Here is a 27833-nt window from a genome sequence, read left to right as displayed (position 1 = left end):
TTCCTAAAGCATTCACTACTTTGAAAGCAATCAGAGAGCATTAACAGTCCCTTAGTTAACCACTAGTTCCTTCATCAACAGGATGAAGGAATGGTTAGACTTGATGAGTATTCTCTGTGTATGTCCGGGTAAAGAATTGTCCAAGGCAACATCTGCAGGGACACACTAATTAAAAAAAATAATAAATTATCTGCACATCAGAGAGTTCATCTCCTGATACCAGAGATTTTCATCCTCACTGGAAGGGAAAGTGTTAATGCTGTGAATAAAAGGTTTTCAACTGCAGCTGAATCATGTGAAGATTATCAATATAGCAGCAATGTACAAAGGGGCTTCAGCAAGGTTACAGAGTTTAATATAATCCTCTCTATAGCTAAGCACAGTAATAGAGAACCCTGTGTTCACTGTGACAGCATGTTGTGTGTGTTCAGTAATACTTTTAAAATATACAGGGAGCAAAAGAAATCCCCAGCATCTTTACTATATTCAAAGACAAAGTAAAGATATTAACAAGAACAGACACACAAACCTAAAACACAAAGGTACAGAAAAGGCAAATATTCAGAGCTGCAGAATGTAAGTTAGCACTTTATCCCTAACTGTTCTCAAAGGGTTTTACTATGTCACTGAAAAGACAAGTCGTTATGACCATAACTTTAATGCAAGAAACAAAGCTCTAGCCTGCTCTGGCTAAGTCTGATGGGAGGGAATATTACACCTGCTTCAGCCAACCGAGCAAATTTGTGCCAGGGAGCTGTTGTCTTTTCCTAACCACATTTAACTAAGATCATGTTTCAAGAGCAGCAAAGACAACACAACTTGCATCCATGCAGTGCAACTAGTTCACATTTCACCTCGTGGAAAAATCTTGGGAAAACCAGACAGTTAATTTGAAACCAACTCCAATTTCCCTACATTACCTTCACTGGCATTCAGCCATGTTAGCTTCTCTCTACTATGCAGGCATATGGTAAGACTGCAGTGTTTTTTGTGTCCTTAATACAAAGTATAAACTGAAACACACAGACAGACAAAAGTGACCCTCTGCTACCCAAAAACTCAAGCCTTTGGGGAGTCAGTCCAGGTGCTCACTCCAGCAGCAGGGCTCAGCTGCTCACAGATGCAGCAAAGCAAACCCTATGCTTGGTTCTGCACCGGCCAAGGCACCAAGAGCTGTCCTATTGATTCCAACAGGTAGAGTCTGTGCTCAGTTCTTAGGAGAACCACCACAGAAAAAAACCAAAACTTAAAAAGACATTTAGTTTGTTTATGCAGCTTTTCAGCATAGGTCAGATTCAGACTTTCTCTGAAAGAACAAAGAGAAAAAAACCCGCCCAAAATATAGAGAGGGAGCATTTGAAACTGTTACTGTCTCAACCTGTTGTTTTCCCCTTTTCTAACTCATGTACATCTATAACCCCTATCTAAATTGAACGTAGTATTTCTAAATCATTGACATTTCACAGACTTCAAATTATCTCTACTTCTACTCTTAAAAGTCTTATTTGAATAGCAATCAGACTAACATTACAGTTAGCTTTGATCAAAATAAGAGAACCCCCCCGCCAAATAAAGTCCCATACTCAGGCAAAATGTCAAAACAGTGCATGTGTCTCAGGCTCTACCATGCTGTTTTGCAAAAGTCCTCTCAGATCTGTAATTGAGCTTTGACCCTCATAATCTGACCCATAAAAGCCAAGGCTTCCCACCATGGGATTCAAAATACGTTTATCACAGGATTGAAATGTTTTCTTGACCAGAGGCAGACACTCAGTCATGAGGACAGGTTCTGCAGGCACATCACCTCACCCAATTAGAGTTTAAAATGAAAACAGAATATCAACCATTGATGGGGAAGAGGGGGACCTGCTGGAGTCATTGGGAGCTCTGTGCTCAGCCCTGAATGCAAGACACTTCACCCTTTGGTTTTGAGGGGTTTGTTCATTTGCTTGTATTAAATAGAGGTCATCTTCAATATAAAATCTTCATAATTACATTTCTGTAACATTAAATTATAGGGACATAATTTCATTTTTTGTAAATGAGCCTAAATTTGTTTTTTTCCAAAGTACTTAAAATTTGAAAGAACAGGAAGTCTAGATCACTTCAAATGATCTTTATTCAAGTTCATAGCTTATTAGGAGCATAAATGCTAGTACCTGTCATCTAGGGAACAGGCAGTATTAGCTGTTATGTTTTTCAGCTGGAGAGAGCAAATCACTGCTGTTACACAAGATCATTTGTAACAACTGTACATGACAGCTCTTCCTTCTTGCCAGTGGAGCAGGATGGAATTACTATCAGGAACTCAAGGGTCACAGCAAATTAGCTGACTTAGCAGGATTTGCTTCCTGTTAACAATCACCCTTCTTCAAAGTACTCAAAACCAAGATCCACTCATCCCTGACAAGGCCTTTTAAGTGAGCACTTTGCTTTCAAAGTTCTAAAAAGATGCCAAACACAAAATAATATCCTGGTATTATATGCAACAGTCCTGCCCCTTGTGTACAAAACCCATGTTCTCCATTCCTACTGAGAAATCTGAGAATTGCAGGTTGGAAGGAATCTTTACAGGTCACGTAGTCCAACATCCCTGCTCAAGCAGGGTCACCTATAGCTGGTTGCCCAGGATCATGTCCAGCCATCTTCTGAGTATCTCCAGGAATGGACACTCTACAACCTCCCTGGACAACTCATGCCAGTACCTGGTCACAATAAAAAAGGTGTTCAGGGGAAACCTCCTGTGTCTCAGTTTGTGCTCATTGCCTCTGGCCCTGCCATGGGGCATTAAAGAAAAGAGTCTGTCTCTCTTCCTCCTTGCATCCTCTCTTCAGGTCTTTCAATGCATTGATGAAGATCCCTTCCTGAACTGTTGCTCCAGGCTGAGGAGTCCCAGCTCCCTCAGCTTTTCCTGAAGGGAGAGATGCTCCAGCCCCTACATCATCTTCGTAGCAGTTTACTGGGTTCTTCCCAGCGTGTCCATGTCCCTCTGGGAGTGGGGAGCCCAGAACAGGACACAGTGTGGCCTCACCAAGTCTGAGCAGAGGGAAAGGATCACCTCCCTCCATGTGCCAGTCATTCATTGCCTAAGACAGCCCAGGATACCATAAGCCTTCTTTGTAGCAAAGGCACATTTTGGGCTCAAACCACTGATGAAGATATATGGAAGCCTTCCACATCATTATAAAATTAATCATACATGAATATAACTTGTAGTGAGATACAGAATGGCAGTTTATACGAGAAACTGAAATGAAGTAGAAATACTGAGTGAAAAAAACAAGTGCTTCTGATTTCAGTCATATCAGTAATATATTAGCAAACTGCAGATTGTAACCAGGCATCTTTTAAAACACTCTTCTGTTACAGCAAAACTTCTAAAAATTGTCATCTTCTAGATATTGTAAGTTTGGTGGGTTGATTTTTAGGTTTCTTTTTTATTAAGAGATAACAAAATCCAACTTGGAAGAGAACTCTGGAGGTCATCCGGACCAACTCTTCCTCAAAGCAAAGCCCACCTTCCCCAAGGAGGGAAATTTGACAACCCTAGAAACTTGTTCCAATATAGGAACATTCTGCAAAACTTTTATCCTTGAAATTCACTTCACATATGAAGTGAATACACTTCAATGAAATGCAGCAGTCTATAGCTAAACATGGACCCAGACTCTGGTACAACAATTTTCTAAATTTCTACAAGATAGGCCTTTTTTCCAGTTCCTTACTGTCTTTTGTTTGCAAAAAGAATTCCATGAGAAATAGTTGCTATGCAGTGTGAATGGAATGCCAATCAACCGGTACTGAAAGGCCAGTACTGAAATCCAGTTTTAGGTACAATCGTTTCCAAAATCCTGCCTTTAACTCTTCCATGGGACTCTGAGATCAGGACAACACCAGTTGACAGAGGAGTATAATAATGAGACTGTTTCATATCTTCTGTAATTTATTGTTTACACTTTTACAAAGTATTTTTTGACAGTCAGGTCGCCTACAAAAATAAATAAATTTGAAGCTTAACAAGCTGACCCTAAAAGGGTAGTTCCTTACAATTTAGAGCACATTACTTTAATAGGCTCCCAGTGCTGATAGGCTCCCTACACTGGGGAACAGACACACTGTACTGAAGTGGATCTATGTGTAAGCTCACGGTTTCACTCAAACAAATAAGTATAGAGATCACTTTGGAAAAGCTTACAATTTGATAGATATGATAGTACATTTATGGCCATGTGAAGATGGTTAGAATTCTTCTTAGCCATGCGCTGAAAAAAACTAAAAATCAAAGTTTGGCAAATTACTTGAAACAAATTCACTGAGGTCAACTTCACCACATCCCTGAAATGCTTTCTCTTTGTAGCACAGCTTTAGAAATGCAGTTTCTCTCACTGAGCATGTTCTCACCCAGACTCAAGTACCAAGAAAAGAGAGGAACTGGTAAAATAACCATTTTGGCTGCAGAAATTCAGAAGTTGAGTTGGTGCAATCTCAATTGAAATTTTCTGATCTGACTGGGAGATGTGAAGTGGACTTGGAGCACAACTACACAAAGTCCCGAGGGGAGGTAAAGAACAGTATAAATATAAACCCCAAATACTGAAAATAAAAACTAGAAGTATTACTGCCCACAGTTCTCTCTTTAGACATTCTGAATATAATTTCCTGTAACAGTCCTGTCTTACCATTACAGGTGTAACACTTCATTACTATCATGTCAACCTTATTTTTCAGGTTGGAAGCCTGAGAAAATACTGCAAGTTTTCTGCATGTCTCTAAATTTAAAACAAGACTGCAACAGAGAGAGGAGCTGTAGTTCAAGTGAAGCTTTTGTTTTTCAAAATGAAATCTCCTGCTCCAGCTTCTCTTGCTGCCTTTGCAGAAAATCAAACGCTATATGCATATGGATACTTTCTAGCAACCTGCTGGGAGTCATATACTGTAAGTGGTTTAGGAAAATCTCTCTCTCCAAAAGATAAAACAGATTTTGGGAGGCAGGCAAACTTGTCCTCGAGATAATGAAGTAACTTGTTTCCAAATTCCAAAGCAGAGTATTTTATTTCCTTTCTGAAAAATCAATTTTGTTCTTTATGGATTATCTGTTGTGTCAAAGGATGCTGTTTGTGTAATACATCTTTTTTAGCGAAGGAGATTACTTTAGGTACAAACATCCCCCACCAACATTGTTCTAAACATTTGGCAATACAGAGAACAGAGCTAATTTTCTGTCACTCAAGTAGGACAGTAGGCTTGCTAAACTTGAATCATCATCCCCCGTGAAACACAGTAAAAATCACTGTTAGAACTGATAGTTTATTAGATCAAAGCTACCATCAACAATGTCAATTCTGCCTGGTTGTGTTAACAGGAAAATGTTTTACGAGTTCTACCACCGGGCATCCATTTAACTTCCAGCACCAGCTACGCTGTAAAACCTTGCACGTAATTTATTTGGTGACCTGTGTGTGTGGGAAGCGTTATGCAGGCAAAACTTCTCACTGTCTGACAAAATGCTTTGGTTTGCACTGCTCAGATGATTGAACAAAGAGGCTTTAAGCAATCACCAATAGCTTTTATCTTCAAATGGGCTAAAAGTGTAATACTACACGAGAGCAACCTATTGCTTTAAGAACAGATTTGATAAAACACAAAATGCTACATTTTAAAATTCTACATAATTTGTGCATTAGAAAAAGTATTAGAAAATCTTTCATTAATCTTAAACATCATTTTACCGGTTTCCCCAGACCACACTCATAATGCCCCCATTATAACTTCTTTGTTTATGTACAGCTTAAAATATACATTGTCCATTTAGGTGTAATGAACAGAAAACTTTTATTCATCCTCAGATTACTGCTGTCTTCTTTTAGACAGTATTCAACAGTCTTCAGAACAGTTTAAGTCTGCCACATGGAGTTGATGACAGGTAAGATAGGCACGTCACCAAATTCTCTTACCTGCATCATGGCAGAACTTCATTACTGTCAATAATATGCACAGTATACAAATACAACTAACAAATTCCTATGTAATTCCAAAAGCACAGATTCAATAACTTGTTTCCTTTCAGTGTAAAGGTATAGCTACTTCTCTACAAGGTTTCCTGAAGTTTAATCTGTTCTTTCCCTATTTTATAAAAACCCCATATGATTTATAATACTCTGACACACGTAACATCTTAAAAAAAAAAACAACTCACTTTAGACAGGAAACATGCTCAATAAAATACTGTACGAAATATTCCATTGAGCTTCATATGTAAACAGAAAGGGATGTGGTTTAAAAACTAGCAGCAGATTTTTTTAAATTTTTTTTTTTTTTAAATCTGAGAAGGCAGATGGTCAAGGCATTTTCTGATATTTTTACCTAAAAGCCACTACAGTGAAAAAACAGCATGAAACCTGGGACACCAACTAGTTCCTACTGCTCAGCCTACATTCAGCATGTCATGTCCTTGTTACACAGCATCACCTACCACAGATAGATGACAGATTGTTAATTATCTCAGGAGTAACTGTTTAAAGTTTTCTATGCTGCTGCTGCTGAAAGAATTCAGAGACTTACAAGACACAAGGACTTAAGTGTTTAAGCACTTTTTCCTATTTTTCTCTTCAAAACCTTAAACTAGAAAATCCCCTGAGTAAAAAGTCAGAGAAAGGCTGCCACCCCTTCTAGGGTTAAAAGATGCTTTTGTAAGATTTTAGGTCGGATTAACCTTTTGCTCACAATAGGGCTGGCTATTTGTTTTATTTTTTACTGTCTTTAACACAGGTAAAAAAAATCAATATGAAGCGAGACAAAGGGCTCTGGAGGCCGTGGCTACACCAGCTTTTGGTTTGGCTCATGCACAATCCTACAACATGCTGAGGCTGGGAAGGATTAGCCTGCTTGTGTTGAGTAAACCGATGATACTCAATAAACAGTTTCTGTTGTAAACCCCTTAGGACGTGCAAAGCCACACTAGTTGGCATTAGACCAGATAAGCTGCCGAACCAGCTGTAATCTCATTTAGACCTGAGCTGATCCTCCTGTCCTTTCATTCCACAGGATCAAAGCAAACCACTGAGGAGGCAGCTGTATTATAGCAGCAGTGCTTGCTGGATGTGGCAAACATTTCATAAATTCCTCTCCTTGAAGCAAGCCTGAACATAATCTACCCACAGCCAGTTCAATCAATGGATTTCTGAATTCATTAGTCTTATTATTACAGGATAACTGTTTTCTCCACATAGTGTGGTAGCTGTTGCAAGCCAACTTTGCAAAACAGCTCTTATTGCTGACCATTTCTTTCTGGTAATGTGCCTTTGCATTTTTGCTGTGCCACATGAAAATGATTTAAATCACATCACCGCAGTATTTTTTTTAAAGATTGGAAATAAAACCAATTCACGAATATTCAAGTAGGAAGCACTGAAATATAGTGAATTATTCCAAGTGTAATTACTGGCTACCTGCTCACGTGCTTCCATGCATCAGTAATAATGACCAATGTTTTCTGAGCTCAATGACAGCAAATGATAATAGCGTAAGCATAGATTATATCATTGTAGTAGCATAAATAGAGTCAAATTACAGATACAAAAGGAGTCGTTCTAAGGAAAAGATTTCTATTTTCCTTTTACTCTTTGTGTTCTTTGGAATTAAAAAGACAAAATAGTTTCATGGTTAAAGAAATGAATAGCACAACTTCACAAAACCAGAAAACCACAAAAGCAACAGGTCTTTTTAAATGAAGCCAAGATGAAATCCAAAGCACTGGATCAAATTAGACTTGAGGGTGCAACATTTGATTTCTGTAGACCATTTGGAGTTTTCCTGTGCAGCTACAGGGAAAAAAATGTTACAGTGTAATTAAGAGATATGGAGAGTGTAATTCAGAAAATGTGTCAACCACTCCATTTCCTACCAGTGAAGTCTGCAATGCAACACATTCACAGATAGCAAACGTAAAATTAGATTTGTAACCTACATTGGCATAGGGAAATGCTACTAAAAACATTTTTCAGCCCCTTGACTTGCCTTTTTTTTTTTAATTATGAAAGACCCAAGTTTTGTGGTGCAGTTGCATCAGCAAAAAAGCCCAAACAAAAAAGCAAACCAACCCCAAAAAACAACAAACCCCAAACAATAACAAAAAAATGCAAGCAGAATTATGTAGTACAGCATTTTAGGGTCACATACAAGTATACACTATTGATTCTTGGATCACTGCTGGTAAAATGAACAGTAGCCACTGTAACTGATACAGCTAAGGCAGAAGCAGTAGTGCTTGTGACTTACTGTTATTTACAGCCAGAACGTGTACATTCATGTTCACAAACTGAAAAGACAGAGGACCTCACAGACAACTGCTCAGAGTTTAGAAAGCTCAAGAAAGTACTTTATCATCTTTGCACTCTCTTCCTGCACTACACAAATCTGGCTGTTGATGCTTTTAATAAGAGTAGGAAAAAAAAAATTATACCTGTAAGAAAAAGGGATGCATAATCAAATCTAACATTTTACACATGTAAATGATTTTTAACAGATTATCGAGATGTTTACTAAAAACTTTTTTTAAGCACTAAAGCACAGATGTGATAGAGCATGTCATAGGCAGCTGGCAAAAATGAACAAAAAGGTATTTACACCTCTTGTGTACAGATGTGTAAAAGAAAAAAAACAAAAACCCCACCACACATCTCTTCCTCAATCACTTAGAACCCATCTGATGTGTTAGTTAACGATTCCCCTCTCTCCACTTCATTCTTCAGACATAAAGGGGTCCCATTTAACATAATCACTTAATAACAGCAAAGTGATGGGTATCAGAACCCTAATTCTTCTAATATTTGCAAAATCCAGCTCTTTGTAATAATAATAACACCATGATAGCAAACTGTAAAACTGTGTAATTATACTTTAATTGTATTGTGAGGCATGCATTAATCACAAAGTTTAAGTACCAAGGATGGAATTATAATAATTCTGTAAAACAAATTTAAGCTAGCTAAGTAGGTCAGAACCACTAGCATGCAACAGGAGACCTTTGGGAATTTATCAGTTAATGGCTATTTATGTGCAAATGAGTGCCCTCCAACCCTCCCAAATCCTGTGTAGCTGAAGGGTATTTCTGTTAACCAGGAGCATGCTTAACTGCTGAGGCATAAATTAAACCATTTATTGGAATGATTTTAATTCTTCTCTCCCCCCACCCACTCTTACTACTCCTTCCACCCTCACTAGCAGCACAATTTACAGTATTAATTTACATGGAGATAGCATTGCTGAAGAGTTTTCAGAAATTATTCTGTTTAAAGGAAGAGAGGAAAAGAGAGGAGAAAAAAAGAGCGAGAGAAAAAACTTTCAGTAAGAGACAGTAGAGATGTTATACTTAATCTGCAAATCTTCCAGAGGGCAGGTTGAAGTATTAGAAATTCCAGAGGTTCAGTATCACAGCAGCACAGCTGAAGCCCTTTCATAATGAACTCAAATGAAATGAAATTCTGCTTCACTTCCTCATGTTCTAAACTCAGAGAAGACAATGAAGCTCAAGGGGGACTGCAGCAACTGTGTTTTCTCTGTTGTAGTGCTCAGACTGTACACACATCAAAGGTTTTCTTTCAAGAAAGAAACAACAAAAATTTCTTGGCTGCAGGAAAAAAACACCTTCAATTTCCCAGTATGACTTTGAAAAAACTAGTCATTTTTGATCTTAGGAAAATACACACTTTTACCAAATACTCTGGATAAAGATGTATTGAATTTTCACTGTGAAGTAAAATGAGGACAATTTACAGACAGTATAAATGATTTTTCAACATTTTTCAATCATAGCACTAATTCAGTACAGCTTATATTTTAATTTGGTTGGTTGTGTTTTGTTTTTTTCTAAGCACATGCACACATTTTCTTGCAAAGCCTAGGGTCCCAGAATAATAAACCAGAAAGTTTGATTATTCTAACATCAATTAACCACAGCTCCCTGTTACCCTAAACAGGGTCACATCTCCCCAATGTCTAATAATTACACTGCAAAATCCCCTGATTGCCTGAATATTCACTTTCCTTATGACATGTGGATTATCCTGGCTGTGCTAGAGTTAATTATTATTTAAGAGATGATCACAGTGCTTTACTTTCTGATGTCATTTCCCACCCAATACAAAACTCCACGTACATGCAACACATTGAACACGTACACACATCACATTTTTTTCCCCAAACCAAACTGCTGTAGGATATCCTTGAATTTGTGTCGAGTGAACTGGAGGAATTCCATGGGAGCAAATCTGTAGCAGCTTTAAAATATTTTAGGCAGACACCTGCAATACTTACTGAAATATTTTCAAACACACATCACCAACAGTTAATCAATATATTCCCTTCCTGGAAAATAACACCAGTGAAAATATTTGCTTTATTGTCATGCTTGACTTTTTTTTTTTTTTTTTTTTTTTTTTTTTAAGGAAAACGAGACAGCAGAAAAGCAGTAAAAGAAAACCTCACTGGCATGGCAAGAACATATGTACTTGCTTGTTCCTCCCTTCTCCTGCCCCTCAATAAAAGATGACACGAATCCCCCAGCTGCAGCAAAGGCTCCTGCTGTGTGCGTAATGGCTGCCGTGGCTGCCTCTGTAGCCCCTGCCTTACCCTACAGAGGAACCAGGAGGTTTCTGATTCTCAACGTGGATTTGCAAGCACACACAGTAAACCAGAGACTTCATGACACTCTTTGTGTGTCAGAAATTAATAAATGAACAGAACTATCTGACCAAATAATAAACAAAAAAGTTCAGTTGCGTATTTTTATAAAGAATTAGTACAGATGTATTACCAGAGCCTGCAACAAGCCCACGGTTACCTATTTCCCTACAGCCTTGATTATGTCTGTACCTTCCGGCCTTTGGCAGGGTCTCAGCATTGCCCTAAGGCTTTAATTAACCCTGATTAGAGTTAAACAGGGCTTTCTGGTTGTGAAAAAGGAGAGAATAGACAGTACCTTCAGCTTTTAACAGAGAACCGAGTAAACCACAAACTGGTTTTCCCTTTTCTCTCCCTACTTCTTCCAATAACATCATCAGGAAGGGACACCCATAAGAACATCAGATGATACAGAATGTACACGTTGTATATTATGCACTAGTCTTCCCATTTTGTTTTTAAGGAGAAGGGGGCAGCCTGCTATTTCAGGCTCATTTCACATTAGGCACGTTTTCACTGTCCCTGGTTTAATACAACTGCAAAAAAAAAGCTGGAGCATTTGGGCATTGGTGATTAATGGCACTTGGGACTTGCTCCAAGCCAAATAAAACATGACAAGGCAGACGTACATGCCCAGTATTAATGTGACATTACCCTTCTTTAGAAAATGCCTAAAAAAGCATTTTTAAAGCTGTTTTCTAGACAGATTTCAAGACTTGAACACACAACCACTGCAGCACCCTCTTCAGTGGAGCCCTTGTGCATGCACACAGGAGGAGCCAGCCTCACGCTCTCACCCCAGAAATACCAAGAACTGGTCTAATACAGGGTCAGCTTTTTGCCTCCCTATCAGAAAGGGGAAATTAAAAAGAGTACAGATACTACAAAACAAAAATAATTAAAGATTTACAAAGTTAAATTTTAAGGCAGATTATAATTTCAGGTGTAGGTTCTTTACCTGCTGATTTGACCAAGTTTTTGTTCTCTAAGGAAAAGCACAGAATACTGTTCAGGAAATAGCCTTACTAATCAATCACCAGCTGCATTGAGCACTCCTCGAACAGAAACAGAAAAAAGCACAGAAAAAAGCAGAGAAACAGAAGCCAAGGGCCGTACTGCATCTCAAGAGTCATTTAGGGGTTCGTCTCAGCAGACTGGTAATCTTACAAAGATTCCCCCTGGAAAATGTTCGTCTAATGCATTGTCTAAAAAGTAAAAAAATTAAATTCCACAACTCTCTCTTGCAGCCTACCAGAGTGCTGACATTGCAGCCTACTCTAACCACACTAAACTTCTGCCCTGAACTAAGCCAATTCCTTCTTCACTGGCATGGAAAACAACAGAAACTTATCTTCTTTGACATGTTCTTTTACATATTGGATAACTTCTAGCCTGTCTCCCTTCAACCTTTAGTACCTAAAATCAGTTCTGCCAAACTTCTACAAACTTCCTACTCTCATTATTCACTTTTGTGGCTCCCTTAAATTTTCGATTTATTCATACATGTATTGTAAACTGACATACAGAACTACAGCTAAAGTCAGAGTAAGCAGCTCCTTTAACCTGCAGAAGTTTTATGAACACACTCCACAGTGACATTTAAATAAATTTATTTTTTCTTGGGCAGAGTCACATCAAGACCTGCTCTCTACTATACATGCTGTGTGTATTAAAGAATATCACTGTTACAAGATATAGCCAATGGACAGTTATCAATGACATTTCCAGTAATTGTTCTTACAGCCACTACTCCCTTACAAATTGATGTGAATAAATATCCATGAAACAGTGGTCCAAACACAAGTACCCTCTCTACTTCCATTTCAAGGTACAAGGGAATCTACTGGAAACAACATCCATGACTTGGTTTCCCTCCATACAAGAGGCAGAAACTGTGCTACTCCAGAGACAAAATATCCAGGGACAAAATAGCATCTGTGCTGAGCAGACAGCAAAGTCCACAAGCAAGGGCAGGTTGGGCTGATGGGGTAACAGCCGTGGCAGCTACCTGGATTCAACCACCTCTGGGTGTGGGTATTCCCTTTGTTTCTCTCACCTCAGAGTACATACTACCTCTCCAAACTTTGACAGCATGGTTGCCACACTAAGTATTGTGTATATTACAATTTTTCTTTTCAAATTTCATTATTTTTCAAAAGCACTATTTGTCAAAATACCAAGGTAGTTTTAAATTCTGGTTCTGCTCCCTATTTGAGCAGAGAAATGCCCTGTAACTTCTGACCACAGAGACAAACTCTTAACTCTTCATTTTGATCTACTACAACTAGCTGTACTTAGCAGTTCCTCATTTTCAGTGTTCTAAAGTGATAACATCAAGCACAGATAGTTCGAAGATAACACTGAAGCCTAACACTATTTTCTTTATGAAAAACTTCTCTCATTCCTATAGACTCACAGCACCACTTTACAGTAAAACTGTACTTGTAAGGCTGCTGTTGTCTTTTCTATTTCTTTTTTGTTACAATACCCAGAAACAGGTACACTGGAGGCTGTTCTACATCCCAGCGGAAATTTCATCACAAGCAAAACCATCCCAGAAGAAGAATCGAATCATATGTACCCAGAAAACAGTAAGCATTAAACACAGAATGTACTTAGATTCATCCCCTCTCTTCATTTATTCAGTGGTTTCATGAGAGCACCAAATTTCTTTTGCTGATGAGGTAGTCCTATAAGTCAGTAGCAAGAAAAGCTGACGCTGGCAGTTTACAGCTGCCAGTAGCAGAATGTGAAGCAAATTTAGAGAAAATGAAGCAAGTGGCCAGCCACAGGATCAGTGATGGAGACGGGGACATCAAAACCCAAAGCTTGTTCTACTGAACCACTGAATCTTTCACAACTGCACAAACTACTGCCATCCATGTTGTGTTCAACACCTGGCAGGTGCTGTGCTTGCTGTTCACTTTCCTCCACCAAGAAAAGTATATTCATGTGTTCAGCTAGCATAAGGATTCTTCTTCGAGTTCGTTCAGCTTTTTTATCCTCTTTAAAGGTCACCTTTCTTTAAAACACACAGGCAGAAATTAATTCTGCTCTCTTGAGAGATCACCTCCTTTCACAGGGGCCAGCCATGGAGAGTACAAAGAGAAATATTTTGTGTGAAGCAGACACACACACACATCCAGTTCAGCGCACTCAGATGACTCGTTTAACCATTCGTGAAGACTACAGTGGCTTGCTGTCGTCCCAAAATGCACACTCACTGCTTTATCAATCAGGTTTGCAACTCTGTGCTAAAAGAAGAGACCAGAAACATACAGGAATAGGTAGGTGGAGGAACAGAGTGCACTTCAGTATTCTAGGGAGCCTGAGAACTTCCTCCCCAAGCCAGCTACCTCCATTCTTCTGCGTGGGCTGTCAGTAGGAGGCAGCATTGACTCTGACAGCAGCAGCTCTGCACCGCCAAGTAGTTGGGAGCTTGCTTCATTCTTCTGTCATTATATAGGCAGGATGACACTGTTCTCTAATCCAGCCAAAGCTGATAAGTACCATCAACCTGTCACTTCCTACATTTCAAATTCTAACATTGCAGCATCAAAGAGTTTTTACATTTCGATTTCTTTTGCTGGCAGCGGTCGGTAGCCTCTCATTCTCCCACGGTGTTCTAATGCAGCATTTGCACACCGGGGTTACTCCCAGCCTGAATAGCAGGTCATCCCCTACTCACTGAGCTCATCTGCAGCCCATGTGCTAGGCAATTTAGATCCAATCAGCCCTTATTTAGCTCAAGAGTAATGAGCAGCATAGTGACACAGACTTAAGCCTGACCCTCAGGACACTGCTCATCAAGCAGTAAAACTGTGACAAAATCATTCATCTTCCACCCGCTGGCAAGAAATAATACTCGCACTCACTGTATTACTTTTTCAAGATATAGGAGAAAAAAAAGTCCTGAATTTTCATGATGTGAGACATTAATTTGCAGAAAGCTGAATTCCCTTAAACCCCCCTGTTGCTATGAGCTCACCAGGGGGAAATAGGCCTTAGGAGACTGAAATGGAATAAAGAAAATTGCTCCAGCTTTCTTTTCATTTTAAATAAGCCTTAAATCTGACAAGAGATATCCTAAAGAGAGAAGAAATATATATCTTGTAAGGTAACGAAGAAACAATCAAAATTAAGAGATTAGAAGGCTACTTGCATATAATGGCTGTATTGGCAAGAGCATTTCTTTGTTTAACATATACAACAAAAAAAAATTCCATATGGAAAGATACTCTTGCAGCTCACATGAAGAAAATGAGAAGGAAATCTGAGAGGAAAGTTAATTTGGGGGAAACAGTTTCAAAAGTGAGACACTTCCATCAGAAAACAAATCTATGCTTTATGTCCTTCAGGGAGCACATTTTTCTCTAAACAACTGCAGGGTCTCAAGCAGCAGGTTCTCAGTACACCTGGATATGATTTCACTCTTTTTTTTTTGGTGGATTTATTCCTTCACAACAGTAAGTCTTGTATTGCTGTCAGGTAGGCCACAGAATGCTTATGTGGATTAATTTTTGGTAAATAAAGTGGATACAATGGATGAAACACAGGAAAGCTTTTCAATCTGTAGCACAGGGGGATAGAGCTGTGTATCTTCATGATTGATGTCTAAGTACAAGGCTTGAGTTTCTTTAGCTCTGGGTGCCTACCAAGACTGGCTTTGTTCTGGCATCAACAATCAGAAGGTCCTATGACAGCTTTTGTTGTTTCAATTTTTTTCTTAAAGTGACTAGACTAGAATAATTTCAGTTGGAAAGGGATCAGGAACTATCATGTAGTCCAACTGCTTGCCCCAAATCAGGGCCAACCAAAATTAAAGCATGTTAAGGGCAGTGTCTAAACGCCTTTTTTAACACTGACAGGCTTGAGGCACCAACCACCTCTCTAGGAAGCCTTTGTTTGACTGTCCTCTCAGGAAAGAAATGCCTCCTAATATCCAATCTAAACTTCCCTTGGCACAACTTTGACCTGTTCTCATGCATCCTCTCACAGAATCCCTGGGAGAAGAGCTCAGCACTTCCCTTTACACTTCCCCTCCTCAGGAAGCTGTAGAGAGAAGGGAGAACTCCCTTCAGCATCCTGTTCTCCAAACTAGACAGGTCCAAAATCCTCAGTTGCTCTTCATAAGACTTGCCTTCCAGCCCCATCAACAACTTTGTTGCCCTCTTTCTAAAGCAGACGCTCTCTTAATTTACCTTAAACACCAATAAGAAATGGATTTTAATAAATTACTCAGCTTTCAAATGGCTGTCTACTGACTCAAGAAAACTGACAAGTTGATGTGAATATTATTAAAAACTTGAACCAATGACAGACAGACACAGGAACTTTTATATGCAAAGTATGAGGTATGCAGCTCCAGTGCACACTGTATCTCATTTCATTACTTTCTATAGTAATGCTGTTAAAGCAGAGGACACATGGCCAAAACATGTCACTTTTACCTATTAATCTCTGAAGATGAGAACACAAGGGACAAAGGTATATCCTACATTCAAAAGCAGTGCTTGCTCCTCATGCTCTAAAGCATTTAGAGACTAGATTTTCTTTACATTCAAACCTCAGTTTTATTAACAGAGTAACTGAAGTTTTAAAAAAACCCTAAAAAAAAACTTTACACTGTAAGTCAGGCTAGCACAAGATACGCTTCCTCCCCAAACATAAGATCTGTGTTGTGAAGAATCAACCTATTTTCTTTTCAGTTAAAGAAGTTCACAGAAACTTTTAATGACTTTCTAATGGTAATTCATTACACCTGGGAGATCTTGGTGCCAAACAAAGATGTTCTGACTCTCAGTTCAGTGGTTGAGCCCGAGATGCCCTCTGTACTCATCAGGACATCACATCCAGTATCTCTTAATATACATACTTATGGGATGGGTAAGGAAGACTCAGGCTCTTCCAAACTGTTCTGGATACAGTTTTTCAGAAGTTCAGCATCAGAAAGTACTTTTACAAAGATTAACAGCAAAACCCCTGAGGGGGATGGAAAGGAAGGAGGGGCGAGAACATTTCTATTCTCCTCCTGAGCTTATCTGCTGACTTACACGGTAACAGGGAGGGGGAGGGAGGCTTCTGTTGGTCTCAGAAAGCTTCCCGCAGGCTCTTTGGATGGCAAGTATAACGAAAAAAAAAATAATTACAAATTACTACACATTTTCATAGCAAAGATATTCTGGATAATGCATTCCTATCATGATCTCTCTCACAACGTCAAGGCTAGACACAGTCCAACAGACAGAAACATCCAGTTCTGCTGTTATCATTGGCACAGTTACTAATGTAACTTTTATTTACATATATATATATATATATATATATACACATATACATATATAATGTAACCTGTAATTAGAGACAGGTTTACCTGAATAATTTATGTAATTTACACCCTGAAATTCAGTGGCTTCTCATGTCCTTCAGCACTGGAAGAACAGTACAAAAACTTGGGCACAAAAACTTGAGAACTCTTTTTAAAATAAAACCACTATTTATTAAGTCACTTTGTTTGTGGTACTTCTCATTTCTCCTATGGGAACCAGTAGCAAGTCTCCCTGAAGTTAAGCAAAGATATTCAGGATCCAGCCTTGACCTCACACGTGGGCATGTACTTGCATTTTATAATCCTGCAACTCAGTGCTAATACACCACAAAATGCAAATTCCAGAATGATGATGAGTGAAAGCCTATGTCAGAACAACACCTGATTACAATAAACGGCATTTTAAGAATAACATATTGTATTGCTGGAACCTACTGTATTCAGACACTCAGTAGGTTTCTCTGAGTCTGTGTCTATCTTTACAGAGCTCTGCAAAGTAGAAAAAAATTCTAAAACTGTTTAGAAGCAAAACAAAAAAAAAATTACTTCTGAGCTAGAAAGCTTAATATTTCAAGGAAACACAGGAAGAGATAGGTTTGCTTTTTTTGTGAGTTTCTTGATTGTTTACTGTATATTTTACATATGTTTTTTAAAAGGAAACGGTATTAAAAGGCAATCTTACACTTCGTACTGCATCTCACTATGAAGATCTTGGAAGTGCCAGCAAGTAGCATCTTGTTTCCAATTACTCACCACATATCAAAAACTAATAAAAATTACTTCACAGTCATATATATAGTCATAGTTCTATTTAAATATATGGACACCAAAATAATCATAATAATTTTTTTAAAAGTGGTTTAAAAAACCTTATTTAAACCAGTCATAGGTAAATAAACAACCAAAAGCTACCAATACTTTTCTAGCAGACAAGAAAAACCCAGAAAGGGTTATTTTAAAACACAGCAGTGTAAAAATGGTGAAAGGGGGGGCCTCTTTTCAGAAGCCTTTTAAGAAAAAAGAAAGGAAGAAAACAAGTGCACTTTCAAAACCTTGTATGCCAAGTTTTAGCCCAGAGCAAGTTTTAGCAGCTATGTTACAAACCCTTGAAAATAAAGGTTTATAATGGAAATGCTGACAGACCCTTAACCATAGCAGCATGAATAGCTATAATTAAAGAAGAGCTTTTGGCTACAACCTCACTCTGCAAGGGAAAGATTGCCATTTTTACAGTATCCTCAAATGAAAGCAACTGGGAAACCTGGAATACAATTCTAGCAGTCCAACAAAATATGTTAAATGGGAATTGCTAAAACTATTTGACATTTTAAGCTTTAAATACTGAGGCATTTAGTTAATATAACCAAGTCAGTGTTTTCATAGTACTACTTAATCAGCAGTAAAGAATATTTCTGCGAGCCATCATCTAGGGTTAGAAGAAAGTGGCATATGAAGTTAGTATTTCCTAACAGCCTAGAGGAAGCTGCTTCTCTCTTTAATCAGTGATCTCACTTCTTTTCTACCTGTGAATTTCTTGTCATAGTGTTATAAAATTATTAGAGTGCAGTGAACAAAAAAAAAATTACAATTATGAACGGACTACTATCCTATATGCCTGGACTTCCAGAGCATGAGATAACAACATTGAAACATTTCGTCCTTTTTCAAGTTTGCAGACAGATCAGGCCTAATCAGTCTGGTTAAGCCCATGTTGTCACAGAGTTGTCCAAATCTTCTGAACCACAGAAGTGGTCTTCCTGTTGTTTTACATATATGGCAACAGAGGCCTATTTTTAGTGAGTCTGTCGAAGTGGGAGAGAGAACCAGTAACTTTCTTCTGTTTGATGCAGCCTGAATACCAAACCATTCTATAAACATCAATGAATTAAACTTCTCTGTAGATGGGATAAATAGGCAGGTAGAATATACAAACAGAAACCGAACTGCTGAAACAAAGGTCTGATCCTCTCTCTTACCAATTAGTATTCAAGTGAGTTGGCAATTCAGATATTTCAGGAGACCTGCTTTTTGTTAAGAAGGGGTACAAACACAGTCCTATCTATGCCTTGACTGTGATAATCTGAGAAATCTGCAATGAACTTGAATGTCTTCCTCTCTGTTCTACAAGAGAACCACATAACCCTCATTTTCCAGAATTCTGGAAAGCTTTAAAATAATGCCAGGTTATGAAACTGGCAACTTTTTTTCACAAGTCTCAAATTTCTCATAAAATCAGCATCCTAGTCTATATCCACAATTTAAGTACATAACTTACCGAAGTCTTGCTAGAACAACCTGAAGAAAATTTAGGACCATACTCAGTTCAGCTCCTCGACAAGCAGGCAGCAGCATACTAAAGCCATCATTCAGCAACTTTTCCTCAGAAAGGCTCAAGTAGCAGCTGGTCTCAAATACTTCTTGGACACCATCAATGTAGGTTGAAAGTAGAATCCAGAGATTATGTTTCTGTGTGTTGTCATTTTTAGTCACTAAAAATGCCTTTGCCTTCTCACGGAAAGCATTTGAGAGTTTCTCAGCTAGGACACTAATGTCCATGTTCTTCTCAACATAAATCAAAATGAAAGCAAAAAGACCTCTCCAGATAAGAGCTCTCTGAGACACAGTGACAGAGGATGAAATCAGGAAATCCAAAAGATCCAACACTCGACTGACAATATCTTCTGTCTCCGCAACATTTGCCAGCATGAGGAATAGGTTAAAAAAGTTCTGCAGCCCCACTTCTGTCAGCTCCTGCATTCTTCTCCGGTGGAACTTGGAATAAATTCTACAAAAGAACCCCAAACAAAACAAACAAACAAACAAAAAAATCAGGAAAGAGATTGTACACACTTCAAGTGTACAATTCCCTATCTCCTTGATAAACTAATATTGCATTTCTATGCTTTTATTGTCTTCAAATATCTCTGAAATTCTAAATATCCTCTTTTCCCCTTCCTTGTCTACTCTTGACTACTGGAATAAACATGCTGTTTCATTTTCTGCTCCTAATAAAATGTACATTTAAAGGGTTTTCAACCCCAGGTCTAGCCTTATTTTTGTCCCTTACCCAATGGCTAGTATTATGTTAAGCACAATCTTATGAGCAGATTCTATTCTGTAATGGATGTCCTCTGTACCATACCTTCCCATCTATCAAACTTGGTCCAAGAGGGCAGCTAGGAAAGGATATGATGTGTTAAGTAGCATCTTTCATAGAATAACAGACTATGCCAAGTTGGAAGGGACCCATCAGGATCATCAAGTCCAACTCCTGTCCCTGTGTAGGGCACCCCCAGGATCACACGATGTACCTGAGAGGGTCATCCAAATGCTTCTTGAACTCAGGCAGGCTTCGTGCTGTGACCACTTTCCTGGGGAACCTGTTCCACTGCTCAACTGCCCTCAGGGTGAAAAAACTTTTTCTGGTAGCTAACCTAAACCTCCCGCGATTCCCCGAGTCCTGTCTTTAGTCAAAGAAGGAAAGAAGTAAGTGCCAGTCCCATCTCTTCCCCCAAGGAAGCTGTAGACTGCAATGAGGTCACCCCTGAGCTTCCTCTTCTCCAAACTGAGAAATCCAAGTGACCTCAGCTGCTCCTCATAAGTCATCCCTTACAGACCCTTCACTATCCTTGTTCCTCTCCTTTCAGCATGACCAAACAGTTGCTGTACAGCTTTTTTTCCTGAAACTCTATTTCCAGGTGACACAAAAGAAATTAAAAAAAACCACAAAACCAAAACCAAACCCAAACACACACCAAGGACACTCCTTTCTTTAGCTACTCTTTTCATTTATGATATATATATAGATATATATAGATATATATATATATACATAGCTGCTATACCCACAGCTGGTGCAATCAGAGGCTCACCTAGATAGCCATCACTGCAGTAAAAATGAGAGGAAAATTTCAGATGAAAAGCTCCATTTCTCCACAATGCTTTGGCAAAGTCTGTACAGATCTGTACTGAACACCTACTGTAGGGACTGCCGACTGCAAGTCTGGGCAAGAAACCTCTCTCCAGCAGGAAGACCTTAAGAAACTTTAAGCTGCATTGCTTGTATGACAGTGCTCAAGTTATACACAGCTGATGGTGAGAAGCACTGCTGCTTTCCAACTTTAAGGGGATTGACCAAAGCAGAAAATTTTTACATAGGTGTCTTTCCTGCAACTTTTGCTCAAAAACTGGGCTTAGAATAAATGTCACCATTCCTCAGAGAGGACTAAGATGAAAATAGCTTGCTTAGCTTTGATTTCTGTGTTTAAAACCTTGGGTATATTCTTCACCTTCAATTTCAAATAAGTTCCACAAACAGTAGTCAAACATCCATAAATGCTGTTTGCCTATTCTGTCACCTGGAAAAATAGTTGGAAGTGGAGCTGAGGTTATTAAATCTAGCCACCAAAAATTACAGCAAATCCAATTAATGTTGTTTAGTAGCAAATTACTACTGACAGGCATTTGAGTTCTTCATGCATCAATTAATGTTTGGTTAGCTGCTGAAGACAGAGTTCATCCCAAAAATCATAGCTGTAGGCTGTTAAATTTTGCTACTTGTGTAATTGATTTATTCAAGGTAGAAACTACGAATACTGGTTGAGCAGATTGAAGCAGTGTGCGTTGTCTATCATTATTCCCCCTCCTAAATTAGGGAAAGCAACAAGCTATAAGAGACCAAAAATGTAAGTATAATTTGTTTTCAGTAAAAATAGAGCAGAGTAATTATAATTACTAAAGAAAGACAGTTTCAGCATCCACCAACATATTTGTTTTTATGTAGTTGCCATTTTAAACTTCAACTTTACTGACTGTAAGAACTCATGAAGCACACATAAACATATCTTCCTTTTCTGACAGCCAAGATAATCCTTCTTTCTTGGAAAAAACCATACCACACACCTTCATAACGTGTGCATACATTTGTGCATTTTTTATATATTAATTACTTGCATGCAAAAAAATCTTATATATACTTAAAATTTTACTTTAAGTACATATAATAGTAGTATTACTATTATTACTTTTAACAATTTATAATAATTACACTATTTTTTTTAGAAATCAAAACATATAGCCCAAACCAAAACTAATTCTAAATTTTCTATATCCAACAAAAAAAAAAGAAATACTTAAAAGTTAGCCACTTTAATGATTGGCACAATTACTATAGTAAGATTAAGGATCCATTAAGTATATGAACCATTGGGATTTGTTTAGAACTTAGACTGTTTTTTTGATATTATGACTGACCATACCTCTTATTTAGTATGTTTCAAAATTAATTGAAAAAATAAAAACCTCAAAAAAAACCCCTGTAAGGAACTTTGGAAAGAGTGAAAAAGGAAATAGAACTACAGATTAAATAGCAGGCCTAGCAAGAGCCAGCTTGCACGTTCTTGGACAACACATAGCTTTTCTTTGACAACACATGCTGCTTACATGCAGCTCAGACAGGACTTCTATGCTTTAATTATGTTACCTGCCTGGCAATAGGGTTGCACCACTGTGTAGGTTGCCAGTGTACTAAATTCCTGGCCTGTAGGACAAAGCAAATCACCACAGGCTATGGATGCCAAGGTGGCTCTTGGACCCAGCTTCTGGACCCTGTCACAGCCTCAACTGGCAGCAGAAGCCTCAGGGAACAGCTGCCTTCTTCAAATTACAAATCACTCTGGATCCCTTGTCCCTTTTATTTTCTCATGAACACAGTACCTCCAGTTTGCTTTGGTATGTGATCAGAGGGCTGGAGCACCTCTCCTATGAGGACAGACTGAGAAAGTTGGGGGTTATTCAGTCTGCAGAGAAGGAGACCTTATTATAGCCTTCCAGTATCTGAAGGGAGCCTGCAAGAAAGCTGGTGAGGGACTTTTTAGGATGTCAGGTAGTGACAGGACGTGGGGGAATGGATTCAATCTAGAGGAGGGGAGATTTAGATTAGAAGTTAGGAAGAAGTTCTTCACCATGAGGTTGGTGTGACAGTGGCACAGGTTGCCCAGGGAGGTGGTGGAAGCCCCATCCCTGGAAGTTTTTAAGGCCAGGCTGGACAGGGCTCTGAGCAACCTGATCCTAGTGGGAGGTGTCCCTGGCCATGGCAGTGGGGTTGGAACTAGATGATCATAAAGGTCCCTTCCAACCCTGAAAATTGTGATTTTATGTGGCTGGAAGGACCATGCAATCTGTCTGGCTAAAGTAAAACATGAGAAACTAAATAGCAGCCATACCGTCCTTTGATTTGTTTCCAAGGATGCAAGCCACCATTCTCTGCCTCTTGTTTCATCATCTGTGCCAAAATGCTGAGGAAAATGAAGTAACTGTTGCTGGACTCGTAAAGGGTAGGGATCTGCTGTTCACAACAGCAACTTTTCACCAACTCAAGCATTGACAAAGAAGTTTTACTAACGCTTGCCAGACCCTTCAGACCAAGCCAGGGAACAGTGAAGCAACTGTTCTAGAAGTATAAATGGAAACAGAATGGATTATAAGTAACAGTAAATACTAATATTCCAAAGGCAGTAAGATGCAATCCTTCACACAAACAAAAGGACACCACAACTCAAGAAACAAAAATGCATTGTAACTTCCTGAAAAGTGTTTTTACAAGCTTTAAAATCTTGTAGTGATCTTAAAACCAGTAGTCCTGATGAAAAAAAATGAGTAAAAATATAATTCTGTATTTTTGCATTATATTGATATTATATTTATAATTTTGTATATTTAAACATGATTTCTTAAATACATATAAGAAATTTAAGGCAAGTTCCATAGACCAGTCAGTATATAAGCAAACCATACTCGGCTAGAGAAGAATCAGTATTCATTTTTTATTGATAAAAAACACGGACTGTCCATGTGCAAATCTACACTTTTTTTTCCTATTTATTTGCTTACCAGGTTCTTGCTGTAATAATCCCAGAGTATGGTGACCACAGAGAGGTTCAATTCCCAGAAACTACACAAAGTCCAACAGCACTGGAGATGCATTCGTAAGTGTTCCTCTAGCACACCAGCCTTGAAAAAGGGAATAAAAAGTTTATCACTATGTCTACACATCAATCCAGCACTACCAGACTATTAAGAACAGTCCCCTAATATAAAAATTGTTTTGAATTATATAATGCTGAGTAAATGCACCTGCTAATACAAGCAATGAAGTAGAAGATAAAAGCTTATAACTGAATCCTGCAGTCCAGCCATGCACCTTCATCATTCCCCATTTCAGGCATCCATAGAGGTGTAGACACATTAAGATAACAAACAGCTCAATATTATGAGCCTAACTTGAAACATGACTGCATGGTACAGAACCTCACAAAAGAGTAAGGGGGCATTAGCTATACTGAATGCATGAGTCTGCTGAATCCTTAGGCCATGTTCTTCTCTTATGTAGGTTCCAAAGAAAGCTCATTCACCACTGATCCAGTCAGAAGGTGCAACTACCTGAGAGTTCCAATTTGCTTTTTGGTATTCCAAACAGGAGAATCTTTCCTTCCTCAAACCCCTGCAACATGGCTATACTGCTAACATCCCAGACAACTAAATTAAAGGCATACAAGTCACTGAACATCAGAAAACACTGCACCACACACTGTTTTCACTTCCAAATTTTGCACACAAAAGGAAGAAGTATCATAAGAAAGAAAAACAGGAAATTCTGAATTGTTTTAACAAGTGAAATATCCAGTTTGTAACCTAGGGTGGGATCCATCACTGGAGTTGTATCAGAGCTACAGTATTAGGAGCTTCATGTTGAGACTGAAATCACATGTCTAACCTAGTCTATTTTAGGTATCTCCTGTAGGATGGTAAGTATAGCATGATAAGCCCTGGAAGGGCTTTATTGTATCCAGTGATTAGAAAAATGGTTTAGTAGACCAGCTTTTGTGTAGTTGTCTTAAGGGAAGACTTTTACATGTGTTAAGTCTAACATGTCAGGGATAGCAGTGAACTTGTTCTGTGCCAAGAGAAACACCTGACCTACTTCCAGCTTTCTGCACCTAAGCATCACATAAGTCTGGAATGTCTGACTCCATAAGTTAAAGAGGAATAAAAAAGGTAAAAAAAAGCGCCAAACAAACATAAAACAAAACAAACAAAAAAAACCCAAAAACCCAAACAGACACAGGATGTGTTTTAAGGCTCAAAATCATAGCCTCAAGAGAGGGAATGAAAGAAACCATGCCTCAGATAAATATTGGGAAGTTACCCCTTCAATTCCAATTACAGTGTTAGGTCCTGAATTATGTCCCAGGCTCACTCAGCTAAGAAAATGCTTAAATAAAAACAACAATAAAATAATCACTGATGCCAGGTGATGGAAAAAGATATCAGTAGGCTGTGCTGAAGTTTGATTTTTGCTGGTTGTTTTCTCTTTATTTTTGTTTGGGGGACTGCTTGTTTGGTTGCTGTTCTTTAAAGAAGTCTCATTTAGTAGCTGCAACTGGAAGAGCAGGACTTCTGCTCCCACCCACAATGCTACTTCTAATGGCTTACTAGGTATTAGAGCTGATTTTTTGTGTGTTTTCAATGCTACACAAAGGAATTATAACTCATTAATTTATCTCTACCTCGCTACAGATTCCCATGGAAAATATTATTTGCTACACTTTATCAGAACACTATAAATGATTGCACCAATCATCTACAGTAACTTCTAATAATGTCTGCCTTCTCTTCCATCATGGGTTTGCTGGGACAGAATTGCAAACTTGAAATTTAGTCAGTTTGATGTTGCCAAGTATACAAATACAGCTGTGATAATAACAGTAGTATAATAATTCTCATTTTGTAGTACAAATAGATTTGTAAAACAGTTCTACTTTTGTCATTAGCCCAATAACAGAAATCCAAATAACAGCCGAAGTAGGGAATACACTTCATGTAACTAGTTTCTCTATAAATGTTATTTTTTGTGATACAGATGGTACCTCTTTCACACAAGCAATTGTCTTCAGCTTCATCCACCAATTATAAAAAAGCAGCTTCTGTCTGAGAAACTCATTCTGTCAACTGAAGATGAAAAGACATCTAAGCAAGCAAGCACTGTACACTTGCCCAGCTATCTGTTATGGCTCCTATCTTTACTTACAGCTCACAGAGTATTTTTGGTTCCCATCTCCACTGGTCAACTAACCTGGAACATCTTTTCCTTGCTCAGAAGCAGGCTGACTATAACTTCTTTATAAAGAAAGAGCTGCCATCTGGAGACAGGGAACTGCAGCACCCTGCTGCCACCTTCACCTGGGCATGGGACACCTTTCTCAGGAAGTGTTCTTATCACCCTCAGAATCTGGCATACACTGGATGAAGGTGGCTCAGGCTCTATGCTGACCTCTCAGAGCTGGAGATCACTAAACTGTTTTACTGAAACTACCAAAATGTTGCAAGTTTAACACTTGCTAGTTGTTTTTGAATCCCAACATCTGGCTACCCTAAGGATAGTTAACTCCAGCTTCTGCTGACTCATTATAAAAGACAACCAACCTTTTCTCTACTTTCATGATGCTTCCTTACCCTCAAAAACCCATGTCTGGAACATCTTTTCACAACAGAAATTGAAGCTTACATGAAGAGATATTAAGTTACTGGTAGGAGAAAGATTATCAATTTACATTACAAGTGTATGATCTCCACCTTTTTTTCAGATGTTTTTCAACACACAAAACTCTGCATACTTGATTTCATCTCTAGTTCCACCCATCCTTTGTGTTCCCATTCTCCTTATGGACATGTATATATAGCCTACAAGTTTTTGAGGTTAGAGAGCAATAAGAAAAAGTGGATTATGAAGTTGATAAACATACTAGGTACTAAACATTTTAAGCCCACATATACTTAAAAACATACTTAAAAACTACAAGTGTCCTCTTACTGCTTCTCAGGTTGGTAACATACAAAAGATGAAACAGGAAAGTAGCTAATAACCAACTAAATTTTTATGCCTCTTATCTTCTGTTGGAGTTTAGCATGATTTTTCAACTTTTTAATGCCCTGTATGTCATTTGAACTATCCTAACAACTAAAAAGTTTGTTTTCTAAAAACAGTAGTTGTAACAAGAATTGTTCCATACCCCAGCTGTTGCTACTGCATGAGCAGGCACTTCTGCTTTCAACAGTAAAAGTTCACAGGATTTTTTTGGTTTCATGTCAGACCAAATAAAAAAACAAACATGTTTGTTCTTGTATTAAGCATACACAAATAAAAAAAATTATTTTTATAGGTGTTGCTGATACAGCATTTGCAATTTGTACCATAAAACTTCAGAACAAATTTACAGAGGTGCAATGTAACATTTTAAAACATGATGAACGGCATATTTAAAAGCATTTTAAAAAGAGGTCAATTCTGACCTCTGGGCCATGAAGCATTGCATTAACAGTTCTGCAGAAGGAAAAATGATAAGGTATGAAACGAGTGCTCAGAAACTAGAACCTTATCAGCAAGAGTTTTATTCAAGCCTGTAAGACAAATTGCTCAGCAATGTAAGTCACCTTCCTGCTGTGATGAGGATATATCTGAATTTTCAATGCAACTGACTATCTCCCTCATCATGTCTCCTCAACCTGATATCCTTACATTTGGTATCTGGTTTACATTTTCTAAGCATCCAGTTCTTATTCTGAATACATCTTGTCTGAGTAGCCATATATCTCCCCTTTCAGTATAATTATCTTTCTCCTTTATCTGACAATTTAGCATCAAGCACAACCACTTTAAAGCAAGTGTAACTGCTAACAAGAAGGGAACTGTATACTGCCATAGTTCAGCTACATAAAGGATGTTCATTTACCAGTGATAAAAACACTAGAATTCCAAAAATACACT

At 38.3% G+C, this 27833-nt stretch overlaps 1 protein-coding gene across 1 annotated transcript in view; it reads right to left on the bottom strand.

The window, feature by feature from the left end:
• MMS22L (MMS22 like, DNA repair protein) overlaps positions 1-27833 on the bottom strand; it is an 89042-nt gene that overhangs the window by 37407 nt on the left and 23802 nt on the right. The window contains exons 12-14 of the mRNA XM_071741288.1: positions 23900-24019; positions 23233-23459; positions 19284-19793 (exon numbers count right to left, since the gene is read on the bottom strand). Coding sequence (XP_071597389.1) covers positions 19284-19793; positions 23233-23459; positions 23900-24019 — 857 coding nt within the window. The remainder of the gene's footprint in view (positions 1-19283; positions 19794-23232; positions 23460-23899; positions 24020-27833) is intronic.

This window comes from Heliangelus exortis, chromosome 3, assembly GCF_036169615.1.
Source record: "Heliangelus exortis chromosome 3, bHelExo1.hap1, whole genome shotgun sequence".
NCBI classification, from domain to species: domain Eukaryota; kingdom Metazoa; phylum Chordata; class Aves; order Apodiformes; family Trochilidae; genus Heliangelus; species Heliangelus exortis.
The sequence above is the reverse complement of the archived record's forward strand: the minus strand, read 5'-3'. Positions and strand labels throughout refer to the sequence as shown.